Below are 22,279 nucleotides of genomic sequence, written 5' to 3' on the forward strand. Positions count from 1 at the left end.
GCGTTGGACTTGGTAACCGGCAGGTAGCCTAGTGGTTAGAGCGTTGGGTTAGAGCGGTAACCAGCAGGTAGCCTAGTGGTTAGAGCGTTGGACTGGTAACCAGCAGGTAGCCTAGTGGTTAGAGCGTTGGGTCGGTAACCAGCAGGTAGCCTAGTGGTTAGAGCGTTGGACTGGTAACCGGCAGGTAGCCTAGTGGTTAGAGCGTTGGACTGGTAACCGGCAGGTAGCCTAGTGGTTAGAGCGTTGGACTAGTAACCAGCAGGTAGCCTAGTGGTTAGAGCGTTGGACTAGTAACCAGCAGGTAGCCTAGTGGTTAGAGCGTTGGGTCGGTAACCAGCAGGTAGCCTAGTGGTTAGAGCGTTGGCTTGGTAACCAGCAGGTATCCTAGTGGTTAGAGCGTTGGGTCGGTAACCAGCAGGTAGCCTAGTGGTTAGAGCGTTGGACTGGTAACCAGCAGGTAGCCTAGTGGTTAGAGCGTTGGACTAGTAACCAGCAGGTAGCCTAGTGGTTAGAGCGTTGGGTCGGTAACCAGCAGGTAGCCTAGTGGTTAGAGCGTTGGACTGGTAACCAGCAGGTATCCTAGTGGTTAGAGCGTTGGGTCGTTAACCAGCAGGTAGCCTAGTGGTTAGCGTTGGACTGTTAACCAGCAGGTAAGCCAGCGTTGGTAGCCAGGTAGCCTAGTGGTTAGAGCGTTGGGTCGGTAACCAGCAGGTATCCTAGTGGTTAGAGCGTTGGGTCGGTAACCAGCAGGTAGCCTAGTGGTTAGATCGTTGGGTCGGTAACCGAAACATTGCTGGATTGAATCCCTGAGCTGCCAAGGTAAAAATCCGTCGTTCTGCCCCTGAACAAGGCAGTTAACCCACTGTTCCTCGGTAGGCCGTAATTGTAAAAAATAATTTGTTCTTAACTGACTTGCCTAGTAAAGTAAAGGGTGCGTTTTAAAATTAACTCAGTGCAGGTTTTGTTTTTTTGCCCTGGGTGGTAAAAAATTATTTTACTAATCATCAAGCTTTGATAATTTGAATCTTAACTGACTAGTTTTGTTATTTAACACTCGTTGGTATTTAAAAAAATGTTGTTTTTTTTATACTAATAATCAAGTTTTGATAATTCCATTCAGTTCGGGCAAAAACCAAAACATGCACCCTTTATGTTCCCAAGGACCGAGGAAAACGCCGGTTTATAGGCTAACTGCAAACACTGACGCCTATGTGTTTTCTTCCCAGTGGCATAATAACAACACTTCACCTTAATAGTATTTTATTTACGGAAGTAGGTGCATTTATACATCATAGAAGTAAGCAACACAATCGAATATTAGGCTACATCGGATTTCTGTGTCCACCTTTTCTTTTCTTTTTTTTTGGTGAAAATTAATGTTTTATAGTCCATATCCTCATCTTCCTCTTTTAACAAAATGAAAGTAATAGGGGAACATAAAACCGAGTTGATGTTTGATTTTAAATTAAAGTTGTTGCTCGCATCTTGGTTTGGGCTAACTGTAAGCCTAACAAAATACTTGGGGGGGGGGGGGTCGACACGTTTTTTGCATTTTTAATGAGAATGTAAAAACGTCTGTGTGCCTGCATGCGTGTTGTAGGGGTTTGTAATCGTACCGTGAAAAAGGTGAAATCCTCCTGGGGTTTGAGACGGAGTGACCCGAGCTGATCTCTGACCAATAGCAGGCAGAGACTAGAGCAGCATCTCGAGACCTTTTATGAGTCCGTACACTTAGCGGTTCTGTATACAGCCTTCTGTTCAGTAGGACACAGAACAACAAACACACGCGCAGACAGAAAGTATCCTACTACTGCGGTCTTTCCTCTCTACTTTACCTTCATAGGATTATATTAACAATATGCCAAGCATATATCAACAAGTGCTGTAGATAAATATTCGGTTGTCTTTTGATCCCCCCCCTAAAAAAAAAAATGAATTTGGAACGTGGGATGGATTCGACTACACCAGCTTCAGACGCATAAATAATCTCCTTTTAGGTAAGTCAGATATTTAAGTTTCATAATTTCGCTAAAAAAAATGTAACTGGTTTGAAATGTTATGCTATCATTATTAGCCTACTATGTGTAAAATGACTTTCAGGCAAAACCTTTCCTTAGACCTGTTTATTGTAATCCTCATCACTTTAGTTTCTTATTTATATAAGCAATATTATACAGATACATTATAGGAAATTCCTTATTGACCCTATTGTAATCCGTTAATAGCCGTTGAACCGGGCTCGCCCTATAACGCCCTGAATGCTTTTTAAAAGAGTGGTGAGTTGTGATGCTTCATTAATGTTGACCTCTGCCGCTGACCCGGTGTTCTTTAATTTGGGTGTCGTGACCCTGATTTGTCTCAGTTACTGCTGACTACCACCCACTACTCGCCCTGTGAATGGGGGGAGGGGGTGCACGGCACTTTACAACTCATCCTGCTCGTTTACAGGGATGCAAAGTCAAGTACCAATTTAAAGTAGTTTACTTTGCAGGCACCACAAGCACCAATTTAAATATTGGTGCGAACTGGAAAAAAAATGCCCAAACAGCAGGTTTTAGATTGTAGGTTACCTGCTGTGAATTCAGTAGGTTGCTGTAGGCTAAGTTCTGTGAATTCAGTAGGTTGCTGTAGGCTAAGTTCTGTGAATTCAGTAGGATGCTGTAGGCTAAGTTCTGTGAATTCAGTAGGTTGCTGTAGGCTAAGTTCTGTGAATTCAGTAGGTTGCTGTAGGCTAAGTTCTGTGAATTCAGTAGGATGCTGTAGGCTAAGTTCTGTGAATTCAGTAGGTTGCTGTAGGCTAAGTTCTGTGAATTCAGTAGGATGCTGTAGGCTAAGTTCTGTGAATTCAGTAGGTTGCTGTAGGCTAAGTTCTGTGAATTCAGTAGGTTGCTGTAGGCTAAGTTCTGTGAATTCAGTAGGATGCTGTAGGCTAAGTTCTGTGAATTCAGTAGGTTGCTGTAGGCTAAGTTCTGTGAATTCAGTAGGATGCTGTAGGCTAAGTTCTGTGAATTCAGTAGGATGTTAAAAAATAGTCGTTTTCGTCTGGTAGAAATCAGTGCTCTTCATGGGAATATGTTCGTGAATTTGTAAAATGACGAGAAGTATGTGTTGCTTTTAATTTAATTAGCATTGAGGATTTTGGAAATATCAATCTCTACAGAAGTTCGATCTTGTTACATTGATGTTGCTCAATAAGATTTGTATTATTACCCTGTAGGTAATTACAAAAACGTTTCATATTGTGCGATAATTTAAATGCAACATTTTCTTTCGTTAATTGACATTCCTATTGTGGATTCACACAGAAATATTTTGATTGAGAAAATATGCATGATTACAATGTTATTCACCTAAATGTATTTTGATCAGAGATCTAACAATCATACGTAATGTGTTCGTTACCTAAATATATTTACTGTTTATTAACCTTCAAAAATACGATCAAATAAACTAGAGAGGTATATTTTCATTTCAGAGGCGAAAATATGTCAAATAACTCTGGAGATTGAGCTAACATTTCTCCACCTATTTCTCTCTCCAGGCAGAATAGCTACACCATTCCGATTCAAATCATCCCAGATCGGCTCTGCCTCCTCGCCTGCTGTGATGTCTGTGTCTCTGTCCAGCATCCCCGTCGTGAAGGACAAGCCGTTCCACTCCAACCCCCTCAAAGGCAGTCCTGTCCGGGGCTCGGGTTACTACGCTGCCCCGCTGCCCGGAGCCCACCACAACATGAACATCTTCAGGAGCTCTCAGCATCCCCTCCACCCGCTCAAGTCTCTGGGACGGCTAGTCACTGACACCCAGGCAGTCATGCCGTTCAACTTCACCGCCGGTAACCCCTCATTCTTCGGCCACGGCGGCCACGCCGTTAACGTGCTCCACGAGCAGATTTTTAACGTGTCGAACATCCCGTATTTCAATCGGATGATGCCGGGAGTGGGACAAGCGATTTACTCCAAGCACGAGGAGCTGGCGGCGGTGGTGACCGAGCACGCTACTGGGCCGTTATCAGACTACAGCAGTCCCGCTTCGAGCGAGAGGTCTTCTGCTCACTCCGTCTCGCCGTCCGAAGCACGTTCTCTCCACCTCAGGGGAACCGAATTATCATCGAAGAAGACGCGCACTTATAGTTTCAGTGAGGACGATCTGTTCACGGTGCTGTACGGATATACCGGGAGACAAGAGCAGAATACCGGTCACGCTATCTCAGGAATAGCCCTGACCGGGAACTCAGGTAGACAGATAAAGCACCCTGTCACCCAATTACCTTTGAAATGTTATCGAAACTGGGTAATTGTTGTTAAAAGCAAACTGTGTTAGCGCTTCAGCTGTCCTAACAGGTATATGGTAGTGTAACACGTTTAAATAGTTAGATGCAATACACCTTTATTGCTTGCTATTGCTAATTGGGGCTGGAGATTCTTTCAGTTCATATAGACACAAATTCTCTATTTGTAGCTGGGATTTGATGATTATTGATTTATTTACCTTAGTCCATGTGTATGACTATTTAAAGAATAGAAATCAAACTGTCAATTTCCAGGAGGTTTAATCTATGTCTGGGAAAACAGCCCGTATTGTCTGTTATGTTGTGTTTGATTTGTTAGGCCCTAATGTTCACAATTGACCACCAATAGCATTGCTAACTTGAACATTCTCTTCAACAGTTTGTAACAGTGAGACACTCACCTTGAATACTCGGGCGCTCGAACTTCCAGAAGGTAGGCCTCTCTCAATTCAATTCAAAGGGCTTTATTGGCGTGGGAAAAATCTCTCTCTTTTCTCTCTCTGTTAGAATATTCTGTTTGTACTTTGTGAAGTTTTGTAAAGGGTGTTAACTTTAACGTGTTTTCAAATATCACTTCCAGAGTTAACTATCCACCAGACGAGTTACGGCAGTTTGTCCCACTACGGAGTTTTTGCGGTGAAGAGCGCCGTCACCAAGGGAACCCGGTTCGGCCCATTTCAGGGGAAACTGGTCAATACGAGCGAGATCAAAACACATGACGACAACACTCTGATGTGGGAGGTCAGTTTAATTCCTTAATTAAGTTCCTTAATATTGTGTGTGTTATTTATTTACTGTGAACTAAACGTTTAAACCTTTTTGTGTTTTTATTTGGTGAGTAAACCAGCTGTGCGTCAATGTCAATTTACGCGTAAATGTAGGCCTAGTACGAGATGCTAGATTACCAATTAATTCAAAGCCCGTCCTGTCAAACAATTTGTATCCACATACATTTTCGTGCAATATAATAGGTTTAACAACCTTTTCTCTGTGTTTTTTAATCCAGGTGTTCGAGAACGGTCGGTTGAGTCACTTCGTGGATGGCCGGGGCTCTTCCGGTAACTGGATGTCGCTGGTGAAGTGCGCGCGCTTCCCGGAGGAGCAGAACCTAATCGCAGTACAGAGTCAGGGCCAGATCTTCTACGATGCCTGTAAGGAGGTCCAGCCGGGCCAGGAGCTGCTGGTCTGGTACGGGGACTGCTATGTTCAGTTCCTGGGGATTCCTCTCACTCTGAAAGACTCGCCGGAGGAGGGGAACGTTATGCTTCCGCTTGAAGGTAAAGACATTTAATATAGAATCAGATAATCAGATTCATCTTTATTCGAATAGAAAATAATAACTTTCTACACCTGCATTGTTTGTTGTTTGGGGTTTTAGGCTGGGTTTCTGTACAGCACTTTGAGATATCAGCTGATGTACGAAGGGCTTTATAAATACATTTGATTTGATATCTTCCCCGGCGGGAACTTTATTTGTGGAATACATTTTTACATAAACGTCACAATGTTGTAAAGGATCTTATTCTCTTCTAGTCTTAATTATATCTTTATATACATGTATGACACGTATTTGTAGAAAATCCAGCAATGTTTTTCCTGATAACATTTTGTTTTTATTTCAGATTCTGGAGAGGGTTTTAAGTGTGATCGGTGTGGCAAAGTATTCGCCTATCAATACTACAGAGACAAGCATCTGAAGTACACGCGCTGCGTGGACCAGGGCGACCGGAAGTTCCCGTGTCATCTCTGCAACAGGTCGTTCGAGAAGAGAGACCGACTGAGGATTCATATCCTACACGTTCACGAGAAACACCGACCACATAAAGTAAAATGACTAAATCATAGGAATGGTGCTGAAAAACAGCTCCCTTTGCATTAGGCTATAGGCCTACTTTCTCCCTACATCTCTAGTTTGTTTTATGCCTACTCCTTATATTTGACCCTCTTATTCAGTGTTAACTAACAGCACATTTCCCATAGGATCTACTTAATGTCTGCTGATTTCTCTAATCTCCCCTCTCCTCTGTCAGTGGAACATATATAGGCCTGCTTTCCTCCTAAATCTGTAACTGAACGGTCACTCAAACCAAATGTTATTGGTCACAGACACGTGTTTAGCTGATGCTATTGCGGGTGTAGCGAAATGCTTGTGTTTCTAGCTCCAACAGTGCAGTAATATCTAACTAAATGCTTGTGTTTCTAGCTCCAACAGTACAGTAATATCTAACTAAATGCTTGTGTTTCTAGCTCCAACAGTGCAGTAATATCTAACTAGTAATATCTAACAATTTCTCAACATATACCCAATATACACACAAATCTAAGTAAAGGACTGGACTTAAAGAATATCTGAATAAATGGACTAGCGATGTCAGAGCGGCATAGACTAAGATACAGTAGTCTTAGTGTACTCAGTGTTGATGTGACAACACTTCCCGGTGCTGAGCGTGTCGTCTGTCTCTTCACAGTGTTCGGTGTGCGGGAAGAGTTTCTCTCAGTCCTCCAGTCTCAACAAACACATGCGCGTGCACTCAGGAGAGCGGCCCTACAAGTGTGTCTACTGTAACAAGGTAAGTGTAGAACAGCGTGTTCTCACCATTTAGAAGCTTCCTCATTTCATGGTGCATTTGGCACGAGCGCCCTCGTTATTGTCTCCCGGTGCAGGCACGCTCCACCGAGACACTTCCATGGTGATTAGCGCCAGATGTACCCCCCCACACACACACTTTTGTTCCCCCACGCCCCGAGATTACGCTCTGAATTTACGGCTCTATGAGGAACAGACGTTTTCTTTGTTGTTAGTAGGATATGACAACCTCCTCCTTAGTTTTATGTCGCCTACTTTGTTTAACCCAAATCCTCTGTTTAACAATGATAAGTTAGACTATATGCTAGTTATCTGCTCTTTTAAAATCTTTTCTAAATGAAAAGGTATTTGAAATCGAATTGAATCCAGATTTTCGATTACAGAGCATGAATGTGCCAGGCCTGCATTTGGTGCCGGTCTATTGGTGTATTGGCCAACGTGTAGTCTTGCCAAACAACCCATGACTATCAAAGTACCCCGTTCTATCAGGACCGTAGACCTGTTCTCAAACTTCTATCTCCTCCACGTTGTTCTAGGCCTTTACCGCTTCCAGTATCCTGCGCACGCACATCCGCCAGCACTCCGGAGAGCGGCCCTTCAAGTGTAAACACTGCGGGAGAGCCTTTGCCTCGCACGCCGCGCACGACAGCCACGTCCGACGCACCCACGCCAATGATAAGCTGCATCCGTGCGACGTGTGCGGCAGCACCTTCCAAGAAGCGACAGAACTCAAGAACCACATGAAGAGTCACACAAGTAAGATCTGATTGTCAATAGATATTGAAGGAATAGGACACGTGTTGCTTGTACCAAGGTCTAAGGCCTATATATCTTGAGTGAAAATTACAAACATTACTGGATGAATATAGAAATATAATGCTGACTTATGTGTCTGATCTAAATTGCCTAATATATATGGATACTCCTTCTAAAATGTTATATTTACGTTACTGACAGAAGGCCCTCTGTCGGAACCCGCAGTTCCTCCTATCATCTCACGAAACGGATCTTTGGAGGATACAACCGCGATGTTTTCATTCACCAAGGACGGCAGGACGCAAAGACTGACGGAGGAGAACTTTTACACAGGCCTGACGACGCTGAACCAAGAATATCGACCCTGGAATTAAACCCATTCCGTATGAATGATCATTTCTTATTCTAGAATTTGTTAAGGGAAATATCAAGTAGAGCTCAATAAGACGTCCAAACAGCGTCGCGTTTTATGTTTTTAGAGTAATAACTATTGGGGAAATATATTTCATACAACTGTACTGTATTGTATGACACACTGTAAATTGTTTTTGTCCAATTTATTTATTTGAATCTGTTTTTTTTGTGTGTGTGGGAATAATACGTGTTGTTTGTGGCTAAACACTTCTGTTATTAGTGGGATTTAGTTATTATTGGTGTTGGTCAATGAAGCCAAGTAACGCAAGATTTTAACGAAATGTTACGTTTATTAACGTTCGTGATCACAAATTTACAAATTCACAAATTTAAATAAACTTATTAGTGTTATTCTGTAGGATAAATACTGTATAAACGTTTTGCATTTATTCATACATCCCCAATCAACGTTTATCAATTTAAATGTGTTAATTTATCTTCATACAATATTTATCATACTACCTCTAGCTAAATTCATCATATTTCACTGTCAGATAGATAACTGTTTTTTTTTTACGTTTGACTGTCTGTTTCTCGTCTCTTGTAGGCTGCAAAAGCAGTCACTGTAATGTGTATCTGTATTTCATTGTTAAAAAGCTTCGGCTGTCTAATAAATATGAATTAAATAATAGCATGAAATAAACATAAAGTCAAGATTGGGTTAGTTTGTTTGTAAATATATTGCCTTTGATTAGTTAATTAACAAACATTATTCGCATCGAACAATAACGACTGATGTTGATTTTACAATCAAATTGGCTACATTTTTTTTTTTTTTTTTTTTGGGGGGGGAGGTACATTTAATTCATCTAACATACTGTAAGAAATATCTAATATATCGAAACACAATGATATTCAATTCTGGTGAGACTATATTAATGGTTTTCGTTCCTGAAAAGAATTCTACAAATATCCTCATGTATAATTCATTCTGTAGACTCTATGGAGTTGAATAGCTGTGTGTGATTCGTTTTCGATGATTCCAAGACTTAAGAGTAGAGCAATAACATCTCCACATTCAGGTGACGGTTTAGCATTTTTTATTTACAAACACATTTCAGTCATATTTAATTTTATGCTCAGTAAAAAAAAACACAAAAAAAACATTTCGATCGTTCCAACCCCCGGAAGCAGAGTAGCGATGTTACTGTATAACGGGCGTTATTAACGTACCATTTAAAGATACTTATTCGTTACTTTAGTTGTATCACATATTATAATGATTCTTGTTTCATTGAACAAGACCCAATCCATAATCTTCTCTCTCCCTCGTGGGAGAAAGGAGACGTCCTTCAGTTCCACCTGAGCGGTCTCAGCAGTGGCCTACACAATTCAACAGCGCGCGTGTGCTCCAAGCGTGCCCCTTTCGGACAGCGATGAGGATAGTGTGTGTGTGTGCTCCAAGCGTGCTCTTTTCGGACAGTGAGGAGAATACTGTGTGTGTGCGTGTGTCTCTGCGTGTGTGATGGGTTAGGGGGATGCTGGCAGTGGGAAAATGAACAAACCCCAGTAGGACCAAATTAAGTGGCAATGAGCTGGTCTGAGGGCCAGGGGACAGTGGGCTGGGGAGGAGAGACAATGAGGTGGTCTGAGGGCCAGGGGACAGTGGGCTGGGGAGGAGAGACAATGAGCTGGTCTGAGGGCCAGGGGACAGAGAGACAATGAGCTGGTCTGAGGGCCAGGGGACAGTGGGCTGGGGAGACGAGACAATGAGGTGGTCTGAGGGCCAGGGGACAGTGGGCTGGGGAGACGAGACAATGAGGTGGTCTGAGGGCCAAGGGACAGTGGACTGGGGAGACGAGACAATGATCTGGTCTGAGGGCCAGGGGACAGTGGGCTGGGGAGGAGAGACAATGAGCTGGTCTGAGGGCCAGGGGACAGTGGGCTGGGGAGGAGAGACAATGAGCTTGTCTGAGGGCCAGGGGACAGTGGGCTGGGGAGGAGAGACAATGAGCTGGTCTGAGGGCCAGGGGACAGTGGGCTGGGGAGGAGAGGCAACGTGGTCTGAGGGCCAGGGGACAGTGGGCTGGGGAGGAGAGACAATGAGGTGGTCTGAGGGCTAGGGGACAGAGAGACAATAGGGCTGCAGGATACAGACACAAATACAGTCCCAATGACATCTGCTCCCCTCCCCGCCCCGCCCCTCCCTTCTCTCCTCTGCTCCTCTCTGACTGTCCCTTACCCCCACCTTAACCCTCTCCCCTCCCCTCTGCTCCTCTCTGACTGTCTCTTACCCCCACCTTAACCCTGTCCCCTCCTCTCTGACTGTCTCTTACCCCCACCTTAACCCTCTCCCCTCCCCTCCCCTCCCCTCTGACTGTCTCTTACCCCCACCTTAACCCCCCCCCTCCTCTCTGACTGTTTCTTACCCCCACCTTAACCCTCTCCCATCCCCTCCTCTCTGACTGTCTCTTACCCCCACCTTAACCCCCCCCCTCCTCTCTGACTGTCTCTTACCCCCACCTTAACCCCCCCTCCTCTCTGACTGTCTCTTACCCCCACCTTAACCCCCTCCTCTCTGACTGTTTCTTACCCCCACCTTAACCCTCTCCCATCCCCTCCTCTCTGACTGTCTCTTACCCCCACCTTAACCCTCTCCCCTCCCCTCTGCTCCTCTCTGACTGTCTCTTACCCCCACCTTAACCCTCTCCCCTCCCTCCTCTCTGACTGTCTCTTACTCCCACCTTAACCCTCTCCCCTCCCCTCCTCTCTGACTGTCTCTTACCCCACCTTAACCCTCTCCCCTCCCCTCCTCTCTGACTGTCTCCTACCCCCACCTTAACCTTGTCCTCTCCCCTCCTCTCCTCTCTGACTGTCTCTTACCCCCACCTTAACCCTCTCCCCTCCCCTCTCCTGCTCTCTGACTGTCTCTTACCCCCACCTTAACACTGTCCCCTCCCCTCTGCTCCTCTCTGACTGTCTCTTACCCCCACCTTAACCCTCTCCCCTACCCTCTGACTGTCTCTTACCCCCACCTTAACCCTCTCCCCTCCCCTCTCCTGCTCTCTGACTGTCTCTTACCCCCACCTTAACCCTGTCCCCTCCCCTCTGCTCCCTCTGACTGTCTCTTACCCCCACCTTAACCCTCTCCCCTACCCTCTGACTGTCTCTTACCCCCACCTTAACCCTCTCCCCTACCCTCTGACTGTCTCTTACCCCCACCTTAACCCTCTCCCCTACCCTCTGACTGTCTCTTACCCCCACCTTAACCCTGTCTCCTCCCCTCTGCTTCTCTCTGCTTGTCTCTTACCCCCACCTTAACCCCCTCCCCTCTTCTCTTCTCTGTCTCTTCCCCCCCCTTAACCCTCTGCATATGGACCAATCCTACGGACAATTGGCCGACTAAATTGAAATGTAATTTAACGTCTGGCTTCCTGCGGACTGTTCCGTTTTTTTGCAAGCTAATTCCGAGCAGAGAGAGAGAGAGAGGGAGATGGGGAAAAAGAGAGAGCGAGGGAGACGGGGAAAAAGAGAGAGCGAGGGAGACGGGGAAAAGAGAGAGCGGGAGACGGGGAAAAGAGAGAGAGAGGGAGACGGGGGAAAGAGAGATGGGGAAAAGAGAGAGCGAGGGAGATGGGGAAAAGAGAGAGAGAGGGAGACGGGGAAAAGAGAGAGAGAGAGAGAGAGACGGGGAAAAGAGAGAGAGAGACGTGGAAAAGAGAGAGAGACGGGGAAAAGAGAGAGAGAGACGGGGAAAAGAGAGAAAGAGAGAGAGACAGGGAAAAGAGAGAGAGAGACGGGGAAAAGAGAGAAAGAGAGAGAGACGGGGAAAAGAGAGAGAGAGACGGGGAAAAGAGAGAAAGAGAGAGAGACGGGGAAAAGAGAGAGAGAGACGGGGAAAAGAGAGAGAGAGAGACGGGGAAAAGAGAGAGAGAGAGAGACGGGGAAAAGAGAGAGAGAGAGAGAGAGACGGGGAAAAGAGAGAGAGAGACGGGGAAAAGAGAGAAAGAGAGAGAGAGACGGGGAAAAGAGAGAGCGAGGGAGAGACGGGGAAAAGAGAGAGAGAGATGGGGAAAAGAGAGAGAGAGGGAGATGGGGAAAAGAGAGAGAGAGAGAGAGAGATGGGGAAAAGAGAGAGAGAGATGGGGAAAAGAGAGAGAGATGGGGAAAAGAGAGAGAGAGACGGGGAAAAGAGAGAGAGACGGGGAAAAGAGAGAGAGATGGGGAAAAGAGAGAGAGAGACGGGGAAAAGAGAGAAAGAGAGAGAGAGACGGGGAAAAGAGAGAGAGAGGGAGAGAGAGACGGGGAAAAGAGAGAAAGAGATGGGGAAAAGAGAGAAAGAGACAGGGAAAAGAGAGAGAGAGAGAGAGAGAGAGCCGTGGAAAAGAGAGAGAGAGACGGGGAAAAGAGAGAGAGAGACGGGGAAAAGAGAGAAAGAGAGAGAGAGACGGGGAAAAGAGAGAGAGAGGGAGAGAGAGACGGGGAAAAGAGAGAAAGAGATGGGGAAAAGAGAGAAAGAGACAGGGAAAAGAGAGAGAGAGAGAGAGCCGTGGAAAAGAGAGAGAGAGACGGGGAAAAGAGAGAGAGAGATGGGGAAAAGAGAGAGAGATGGGGAAAAGAGAGAGAGACGGGGAAAAGAGAGAGAGAGAGACGGGGAAAAGAGAGAGAGAGAGAGAGAGAGAGACGGGGGAAAAGAGAGAGAGAGACAGAGAGAGAGACGTGGAAAAGAGAGAGACGGGGAAAAGAGAGAGAGAGACGGGGAAAAGAGAGAGAGAGAGAGAGATGGGGAAAAGAGAGAGAGAGAGAGATGGGGAAAAGAGAGAGAGAGACGGGGAAAAGAGAGAAAGAGAGAGAGAGAGACGGGGGAAAGAGAGAGAGAGACGGGGAAAAGAGAGAAAGAGAGAGAGAGAGAGACGAGAAAAAGAGAGAGACGGTGAAAGGGAGAGAGAAAGAGACGGGGAAAAGAGAGAGAGTGAGAAAGAGAGAGAAATCTATGAGGGTTCGACTGATGTCCCAGGTCGGCCAGTCCCTCAGATCCCTCACCCTGATATAGTGCACTACTTTTGACCAGGGCCCATAGAGTAGTGCACTACTTTTGACCGGGGCCCATAGAGTAGTGCACTATATAGGTTTTAGGGTTCCATTTGGGATCAATACTAACTGATTGCCGTCACCCTGTCCCTGTAGGTCAGAGGTCAGACCTCAGCCTACTGTTTAACAGCCCTCTCACACTTCAGATGGGGGAAATATGTTACCTCAATAACTGTCTGTCCACAAGGCCTAAATCAATCTTCATTGGTCTGGGCTCTTCTCTGTTCTGCCGATACATCCTCTTAACTTCCATGAAGAGGCAGTGAATGGAGAGAACAGGATGGGAGAGATGAGGTCTGCTAATGTCACTAAGCCTTCGATGTTGGGTAGGCAGGCCTACATGGTAGGGAGGGATGTGTTTTATTTTTGTCCAGATTGACATAGTCTATTTGATAATGGCGTTGAAGATGCAAACCATGATATTGAAGTGTCTGAAGGCGGTATGCTTTACTTATTGATTGTGTCATGCATTGGCACAGAAACCTGTTGGTGGGAAATTAGTTGCATATATTTTCTATAATTATACATTGAACAAAAATATAAATGCAACAATTTCAAAGATGTTATTGAGTTACAGTTCATAGAAGGAAATCAGTCAATTGAAATAATTAGGCCCTAATCTATGGATTTCACATGACTGGGAAGGGAGACAGCCATGGGTGGGCCTGGGAGGGCATTGGCCCACCCAATTGGGAGCCAGGTCCACCCACTGGGGAGACAGGCCCAGCCAAACAGAATTACTCCTCTGTTGGGGAGAGGGGTGCATTTAAAAAATATATATAACACAGTGAGTTTTGTGGTGTAACCCGGAAGCTTATAAGAAATCCTGCTATGCCCTCCGACGAACCATTAAACAGGCAAAGAGTCAATTCAGGACTAAGATCAAATTATACTACACTGGCTCCGACGCTCGTCGGGCCTGCAAACTATTACAGACTACAAAGGGAAGCACAGCCGAGAGCTACCTAGTGACACCAGCCTACCAGATGAGCTAAATTACTTCTGTGCTCGCTTCGAGGCAAGTAACACTGAAACATGCATGAGAGCATCAGCTGTTCCAGACGACTGTGTGATCACGCTCTCCGTAGCCGACGTGAGTAAGACCTTTAAACAGGTCAACATTAACAAGGCCGCAGGACCAGACGGATTACCAGGACGTGTGCTCCAGGCATGTGCTGACCAACTGGCAGGTGTCTTCACTGAGATTTTCAATCTGTCCCTGATCGAGTCTGTAATACCAACATTCTTCAAGCAGACCCACCATAGTCCCTGTGCCCAAGAACAGGTAACCTGCCTAAATGACTACCGACCCGTAGCACTCACGTCTGAAGCCATGAAATGCTTTGAAAAGGCTGGTCATGGCTCACATCAACAACATTATCCCAGACACCCTAGACCCACTCCAATTTGCATACTGCCCCAACAGATCCACAGATGATGCAAACACCTCCCTCTGCAACTGGATCCTGGACTTTCTGACGGGCCGCCCCCAGGTGGTAAGGGTAGGTAACAACACATCCGCCACGCTGATCCTCAACACAGGGGCCCATCAGGGGTGTGTGCTCAGTCCCCTCCTCAGTTACCTTAGATTTCTTGCGAACAGAAACAATGGTGGCCCTCTTGAAGCATGTGGGAACAGCAGACTGGGATAAGGATTGATTGAATATGTCCGTAAACACACCAGCCAGCTGGTCTGCTAATGCTCTGAGGGCGCGGCTGGGGATGCCGTCTCGGCCTGCAGCCTTGCGAGGGTTAACAAGTTGAAATGTTTTACTCACGTCGGCTGCAGTGAAGGAGAGTCCGCAGGTTTTGGTAGCGGGCCGTGTCAGTGGCACTGTATTGTCCTCAAAGCGAGCAAAGAAGTCGTTTAGTCTCTCTGGGAGCAAGACATCCTGGTCCGCGACAGGGCTGGTTTTCTTTTTGTAATCCGTGATTGACTGTAGACCCTGCCACATACCTCTTGTGTCTGAGCCGTTGAATTGCGACTCTACTTTGTCTCTATACTGACGCTTAGCTTGTTTGATTGCCTTGCGGAGGGAATAGCTACACTGTTTGTATTCGGTCATGTTTCCGGTCACCTTGCCCTGGTTAAAAGCAGTGGTTTGCGCTTTCAGTTTAGCGCGAATGCTGCCATCAATCCACGGTTTCTGGTTGGGGAATGTTTTAATAGTTGCTGTGGGTACGACATCGCCAATGCACTTGCTAATGAACTCGCTCACTGAATCAGCGTATTCCTCAATGTTGTTGTTTGACGCAATGCGGAACATATCCCAATCCACGTGATCGAAGCAATCTTGAAGCGTGGAATCAGATTGGCCGGACCAGCGTTGCACAGACCTGAGAGTGGGAGCTTCCTGTTTTAGTTCCTGTCTATAGGCTGGAAGCAACAAAATGGAGTCATGGTCAGCTTTTCCAAAAGGAGGGCGGGGAGGGCCTTCTATGCATCGCGGAAGTTAGAATAACAATGATCCAGGGTTTTACCAGCCCTAGTAGCACAATTGATAATGCTGATAGAATTTAGGGAGTCTTGTTTTCAGATTAGCCTTGTTAAAATCCCCAGCTACAATGAATGCAGCCTCAGGATATGTGGTTTCCAGTTTACATAGAGTCAAATAAAGTTCGTTCAGGGCTATCGATGTGTCTGCTTGGGGGGGAATATATGCGGCTGTGATTATAATCGAAGAGAATTCTCTTGGTAGATAATGTGGTCGACATTTGATTGTGGGGAAGTCAGGTGAAAAGAAGGATTTGAGTTCCTGTATGTTGTTATGATCACACCATGCCTCGTTAATCATAAGGCATACACCCCCGACCCTCTTCTTACCAGAAAGATGTTTGTTTCTGTTGGCGCGATGCGTGAAGAAACCAGCTGGCTGCACCGACTCCGTTATCGTCTCTCAAGTGAGCCATGTTTCCGTGAAGCAAAGAACGTTATAGTCTCTGATGTCTCTCTGGAATGCTACCCTTGCAGCTAACGACTGGAATGAGCTACAAAAAACTCTCAAAATGGACTGTTTTATCAACCACTGTTGAAATTTGTCCCTCTGCCCCATCCATCCTCTACTGTAGAAACCTGTCCCTCTGCCCCATCCATCCTCTACTGTAGAAACCTGTCCATCTGCCCCATCCACCCTCTACTGTAGAAACCTGTCCCTCTGCCCCATCCATCCTCTACTGTAGAAACCTGTCCATCTGCCCCACCCATCCTCTACTGTAGAAACCTGTCCATCTGCCCCATCCATCCTCTACTGTAGAAATTTGTCCCTCTGCCCCATCCATCCTCTACTGTAGAAACCTGTCCATCTGCCCCATCCATCCTCTACTGTAGAAACCTGTCCATCTGCCCCATCCATCCTCCACTGTAGCAACCTGTCCCTCTGCTCCATCCATCCTCTACTGTAGAAACCTGTCCATCTGCCCCATCCATCCTCTACTGTAGAAACCTGTCCATCTTCCCCATCCATCCTCTACTGTAGAAACCTGTCCATTGCCCCATCCATCCTCTACTGTAGAAACCTGTCCATCTGCCCCATCCATCCTCTACTGTAGAAACCTGTCCCTCTGCCCCATCCATCCTCTACTGTAGAAACCTGTCCATCTGCCCCATCCATCCTCTACTGTAGAAACCAGTCCATCTGCCCCATCCATCCTCTACTGTAGAAACCTGTCCCTCTCCCCCATCCATCATCTACTGTAGAAACCTGTCCCTCTGCCCCATCCATCCTCTACTGTAGAAATCTGTCCATCTGCCCCATCCATCCTCTACTGTAGAAACCTGTCCATCTGCCCCATCCATCCTCTACTGTAGAAACCTGTCCATCTGCCCCATCCATCCTCCACTGTAGCAACCTGTCCCTCTGCTCCATCCATCCTCTACTGTAGAAACCTGTCCATCTGCCCCATCCATCCTCTACTGTAGAAACCTGTCCATCTGCCCCATCCATCCTCTACTGTAGAAACCTGTCCATCTACCCCATCCATCCTCTACTGTAGAAACCTGTCCATCTGCCCCATCCATCCTCTACTGTAGAAACCTGTCCATCTGCCCCATCCATCCTCTACTGTAGAAACCTGTCCATCTGCCCCATCCATCCTCTACTGTAGAAACCTGTCCATCTGCCCCATCCATCCTCTACTGTAGAAACCTGTCCATCTGCCCCATCCATCCTCTACTGTAGAAACCTGTCCATCTGCCCCATCCATCCTCTACTGTAGAAACCTGTCCATCTGCCCCATCCATCCTCTACTGTAGAAACCTGTCCATCTGCCCCATCCATCCTCTACTGTAGAAACCTGTCCCTCTGCCCCATCCATCCTCTAATGTATCGCATCAACTTTTCCCTTTAGCTCGGTAGTTGTTGTTTTCATCATGGAGACATGGGATGCAACACCCAACGAAGTCGTATTCATCTTTCCTATTTGTTCAAATAGATCCTTCAGATTTACCGATTCATCTGGGCGTGATTATCCATGTCTTGGTGGAAGGGGATTCGGGAGGACATGTTTATCCATGTCTTGGTGGAAGGGGATTCGGGAGGACATGTTTATCCATGTCTTGGTGGAAGGGGATTCGGGAGGACATGTTTATCGATGTCTTGGTGGAAGGGGATTCGGGAGGACATGTTTATCCATGTCTTGGTGGAAGGGGATTCGGGAGGACATGTTTATCGATGTCTTGGTGGAAGGGGATTCGGGAGGACATGTTTATCCATGTCTTGGTGGAGGGGGATTTGGGAGGACATGTTTATCGATGTCTTGGTGGAAGGGGATTTGGGAGGACATGTTTATCCATGTCTTGGTGGAGGGGGATTTGGGAGGACATGTTTATCCATGTCTTGGTGGAAGGGGATTCGGGAGGACATGTTTATCCATGTCTTGGTGGAAGGGGATTCGGGAGGACATGTTTATCCATGTCTTGGTGGAAGGGGATTCGGGAGGACATGTTTATCCATGTCTTGGTGGAAGGGGATTCGGGAGGACATGTTTATCCATGTCTTGGTGGAAGGGGATTCGGGAGGACATGTTTATCCATGTCTTGGTGGAAGGGGATTCGGGAGGACATGTTTATCCATGTCTTGGTGGAGGGGGATTTGGGAGGACATGTTTATCCATGTCTTGGTGGAAGGGGATTCGGGAGGACATGTTTATCCATGTCTTGGTGGAAGGGGATTCGGGAGGACATGTTTATCCATGTCTTGGTGGAAGGGGATTCGGGAGGACATGTTTATCCATGTCTTGGTGGAAGGGGATTTGGGAGGACGTGTTTATCCATGTCTTGGTGGAGGGGGATTCGGGAGGACATGTTTATCCATGTCTTGGTGGAAGGGGATTCGGGAGGACATGTTTATCCATGTCTTGGTGGAAGGGGATTCGGGAGGACGTGTTTATCCATGTCTTGGTGGAGGGGATTGGGAGGACATGTTTATCCATGTCTTGGTGGAAGGGGATTCGGGAGGACATGTTTATCCATGTCTTGGTGGAAGGGGATTTGGGAGGACGTGTTTATCGATGTCTTGGTGGAAGGGGATTTGGGAGGACGTGTTTATTCATGTCTTGGTGGAAGGGGATTCGGGAGGACATGTTTATCCATGTCTTGGTGGAAGGGGATTCGGGAGGACATGTTTATCCATGTCTTGGTGGAAGGGGATTCGGGAGGACATGTTTATCCATGTCTTGGTGGAAGGGGATTCGGGAGGACATGTTTATCCATGTCTTGGTGGAAGGGGATTCGGGAGGACATGTTTATCCATGTCTTGGTGGAAGGATTCGGGAGGACATGTTTATCCATGTCTTGGTGGAAGGGGATTCGGGAGGACATGTTTATCCATGTCTTGGTGGAGGGGATTCGGGAGGACATGTTTATCCATGTCTTGGTGGAAGGGGGACATGTTTATCCATGTCTTGGTGGAGGGGGATTCGGGAGGACATGTTTATCCATGTCTTGGTGGAAGGGGATTCGGGAGGACATGTTTATCCATGTCTTGGTGGAAGGGGATTCGGGAGGACATGTTTATCGATGTCTTGGTGGAAGGGGATTCGGGAGGACATGTTTATCCATGTCTTGGTGGAAGGGGATTCGGGAGGACATGTTTATCCATGTCTTGGTGGAAGGGGATTCGGGAGGACGTGTTTATCGATGTCTTGGTGGAGGGGGATTTGGGAGGACATGTTTATCCATGTCTTGGTGGAAGGGGATTCGGGAGGACATGTTTATCCATGTCTTGGTGGAAGGGGATTCGGGAGGACATGTTTATCCATGTCTTGGTGGAAGGGGATTCGGGAGGACATGGCTGTTTATTTTCTAGTCGATGTGGCCATCTGAGAATACCGTATGTTACACACTTGAAGAAGTTTTTTTTTTTTTTTAAGAGTGTTGACATTCCAACAACGATGTTTCAAAATGTAAATTATCTTTATATTTAACTGTACTACAAGTCAATATATATTAAGACAAATAGGAAAGTGTGTGCTGTTGGATTTCAATATTTACATGCAGGTATTAGGAGCGGCAACCCCAACGTGACTCCAGGAATTGTATTGTTATAAAATGTTGCTATGAATAATTTAGGTATGAGATTGATAAACCATAATGTGATATTAGACCACAATGTTTTATCATATAACCAATCACCAATATGTGCCCCAAAAGTGGAAGATTAAATAGGAACAATTTATTTATGAGTAGCCCTCTCCTCTCCTCTCCTCTCCTCTCCTCTCCTCTCCTCTCCTCTCCTCTCCTCTCCTCTCCTCTCCTCCCTCTCCTCTCCTCTCCTCCTCTCCCTCCCCTCCCCTCCCCTCCTCTCCTCTCCTCTCCTCTCCTCTCCTCTCCGTAAGGTATAAGGGCAGTAAGGTTTAGTGTGGTCCGTCTGATCTGTTACCTTGTATTGATCTTCTAATAGCAACCAGTCATTCAGTATGCAGTGTGTGTGTAGAGTAGTCAGAAGCTCTAAGACTACCCCCAGGTCAGACTACCCCCAGGTCAGACTACCACCCAGTCAGACTACCCCCAGGTCAGACTACCCCCAGGTCAGACTACCACCCAGTCAGACTACCCCCAGGTCAGACTACCCCCAGGTCAGACTACCACCCAGTCAGACTACCCGCAGGTCAGACTACCCGCAGGTCAGACTACCCCCAGGTCAGACTACCACCCAGTCAGACTACCCCCAGGTCAGACTACCCCCAGGTTAGACTACCACCCAGTCAGACTACCCCCAGGTCAGACTACCACCCAGTCAGACTACCACCCAGTCAGACTACCCCCAGGTCAGACTACCCCAGGTCAGACTACCACCCAGTCAGACTACCCCCAGGTCAGACTACCCCCAGGTTAGACTACCACCCAGTCAGACTACCCCCAGGTCAGACTACCCACCCGGTCAGACTACCACCAGGTCAGACTACCACCCGGCCAGACTACCACCAGGTCAGACTACCACCAGGTCAGACTACCACCAGCCAGTTTACCACCAGGTCAGACTAGCACCAGGTCAGACTACCACCAGTGCAGACTACCACCAGGTCAGACTACCCCCAGGTCAAACTACCCCCAGGTCAGACTACCACCAGCCAGTTTACCACCAGGTCAGACTACCACCAGGTCAGACTACCACAAGGTCAGACTACCCCCAGGTCAGACTACCCCCAGGTCAGACTACCACCAGGTCAGACTACCCCCAGGTCAGACTACCCCCAGGTCAGACTATCACCAGCCAGTTTACCACCAGGTCAGACTACCACCAGGTCAGACTACCACCAGGTCAGACTACCACCAGCCAGTTTACCACCAGGTCAGACTAGCACCAGGTCAGACTACCACCAGTGCAGACTACCACCAGGTCAGACTACCCCCAGGTCAAACTACCCCCAGGTCAGACTACCACCAGCCAGTTTACCACCAGGTCAGACTACCACCAGGTCAGACTACCACAAGGTCAGACTACCCCCAGGTCAGACTACCACCAGGTCAGACTACCCCCAGGTCAGACTACCCCCAGGTCAGACTATCACCAGCCAGTTTACCACCAGGTCAGACTACCACCAGGTCAGTCTACCACCAGGTCAGACTACCACGAGGTCAGACAACCACGAGGTCAGACTACCACGAGGTCAGACTACCACCAGCCAGTTTACCACCAGGTCAGACGACCACCAGGTCAGACTACCCCCAGGTCAGACTACCACCAGCCAGTTTACCACCAGGTCAGACTTTAACCAGCCAGTTTACCACCAGGCAGTTTACCACCAGGTCAGACTACCCCCAGTTCAGACTACAACCAGCCAGTTTACCACCAGGTCTTCAGGCTAACCCTAACCCTAACCCTCCATCTCTTCAGGCTAACCCTAACCCTCCATCTCTTCAGGCTAACCCTAACCCTCCATCTCTTCAGGGTAACCCTCCATCTCTTCAGGTTAACCCTCCATCTCTTCAGGGTAACCCTCCATCTCTTCAGGCTAACCCTAACCCTCCATCTCTTCAGGCTAACCCTAACCCTCCATCTCTTCAGGGTAACCCTCCATCTCTTCAGGTTAACCCTAGCCCTAACCCTCCATCTCTTCAGGCTAACCCTAACCCTCCATCTCTTCATGGTAACCCTAACCCTCCATCTCTTCAGGGTAACCCTCCATCTCTTCATGGTAACCCTAACCCTCCATCTCTTCAGGGTAACCCTCCATCTCTTCAGGCTAACCCTAACCCTCCATCTCTTCAGGCTAACCCTAACCCTCCATCTCTTCAGGCTAACCCTAACCCTCCATCTCTTCAGGGTAACCCTCCATCTCTTCAGGGTAACCCTAACCCTCCATCTCTTCAGGTTAACCCTAACCCTAACCCTCCATCTCTTCAGGCTAACCCTCCATCTCTTCAGGCTAACCCTCCATCTCTTCAGGGTAACCCTCCATCTCTTCAGGGTAACCCTCCATCTCTTCAGGGTAACCCTCCATCTCTTCAGGCTAACCCTAACCCTCCATCTCTTCAGGTGGATGAACAGCTTGGGAACAGACTATAGTGTGTACCAAATGGCTCCCCGTTCCCTATGTAGTGCACTGCTTTTAACTAGGGCCAATAAGGGGCTGTATATAGGGAATAGGTAGCCGTTTGGTCCACAGCCTAAGTCTCCGAGGGCTCATGCTGGCGGTTTGGGGCCGTTATCTGCTGGTGATTTCCACAGGGACGGTAGACAGTAGAGAGGAGCTCACCA

General features: G+C 47.3%; 1 protein-coding gene across 1 annotated transcript; it reads left to right on the forward strand.

Moving 5' to 3' along the window:
- The first annotated feature begins 3,606 nt into the window (after positions 1-3,606).
- On the forward strand, positions 3,607-8,527 carry prdm14 (PR domain containing 14). The gene is made up of 8 exons (XM_029655368.2): positions 3,607-4,237; positions 4,671-4,724; positions 4,872-5,032; positions 5,298-5,568; positions 5,914-6,116; positions 6,760-6,861; positions 7,415-7,634; positions 7,836-8,527. Exons 1-8 carry the CDS (start codon positions 3,607-3,609, stop codon positions 8,006-8,008), a joined length of 1,815 nt encoding a protein of 604 aa, XP_029511228.2. The 3' UTR covers positions 8,009-8,527.
- The last annotated feature ends 13,752 nt before the right edge of the window (positions 8,528-22,279 follow it).

Source organism: Oncorhynchus nerka, linkage group LG22 (genome assembly GCF_034236695.1).
Source record: "Oncorhynchus nerka isolate Pitt River linkage group LG22, Oner_Uvic_2.0, whole genome shotgun sequence".
In the NCBI taxonomy this organism is placed as follows: domain Eukaryota; kingdom Metazoa; phylum Chordata; class Actinopteri; order Salmoniformes; family Salmonidae; genus Oncorhynchus; species Oncorhynchus nerka.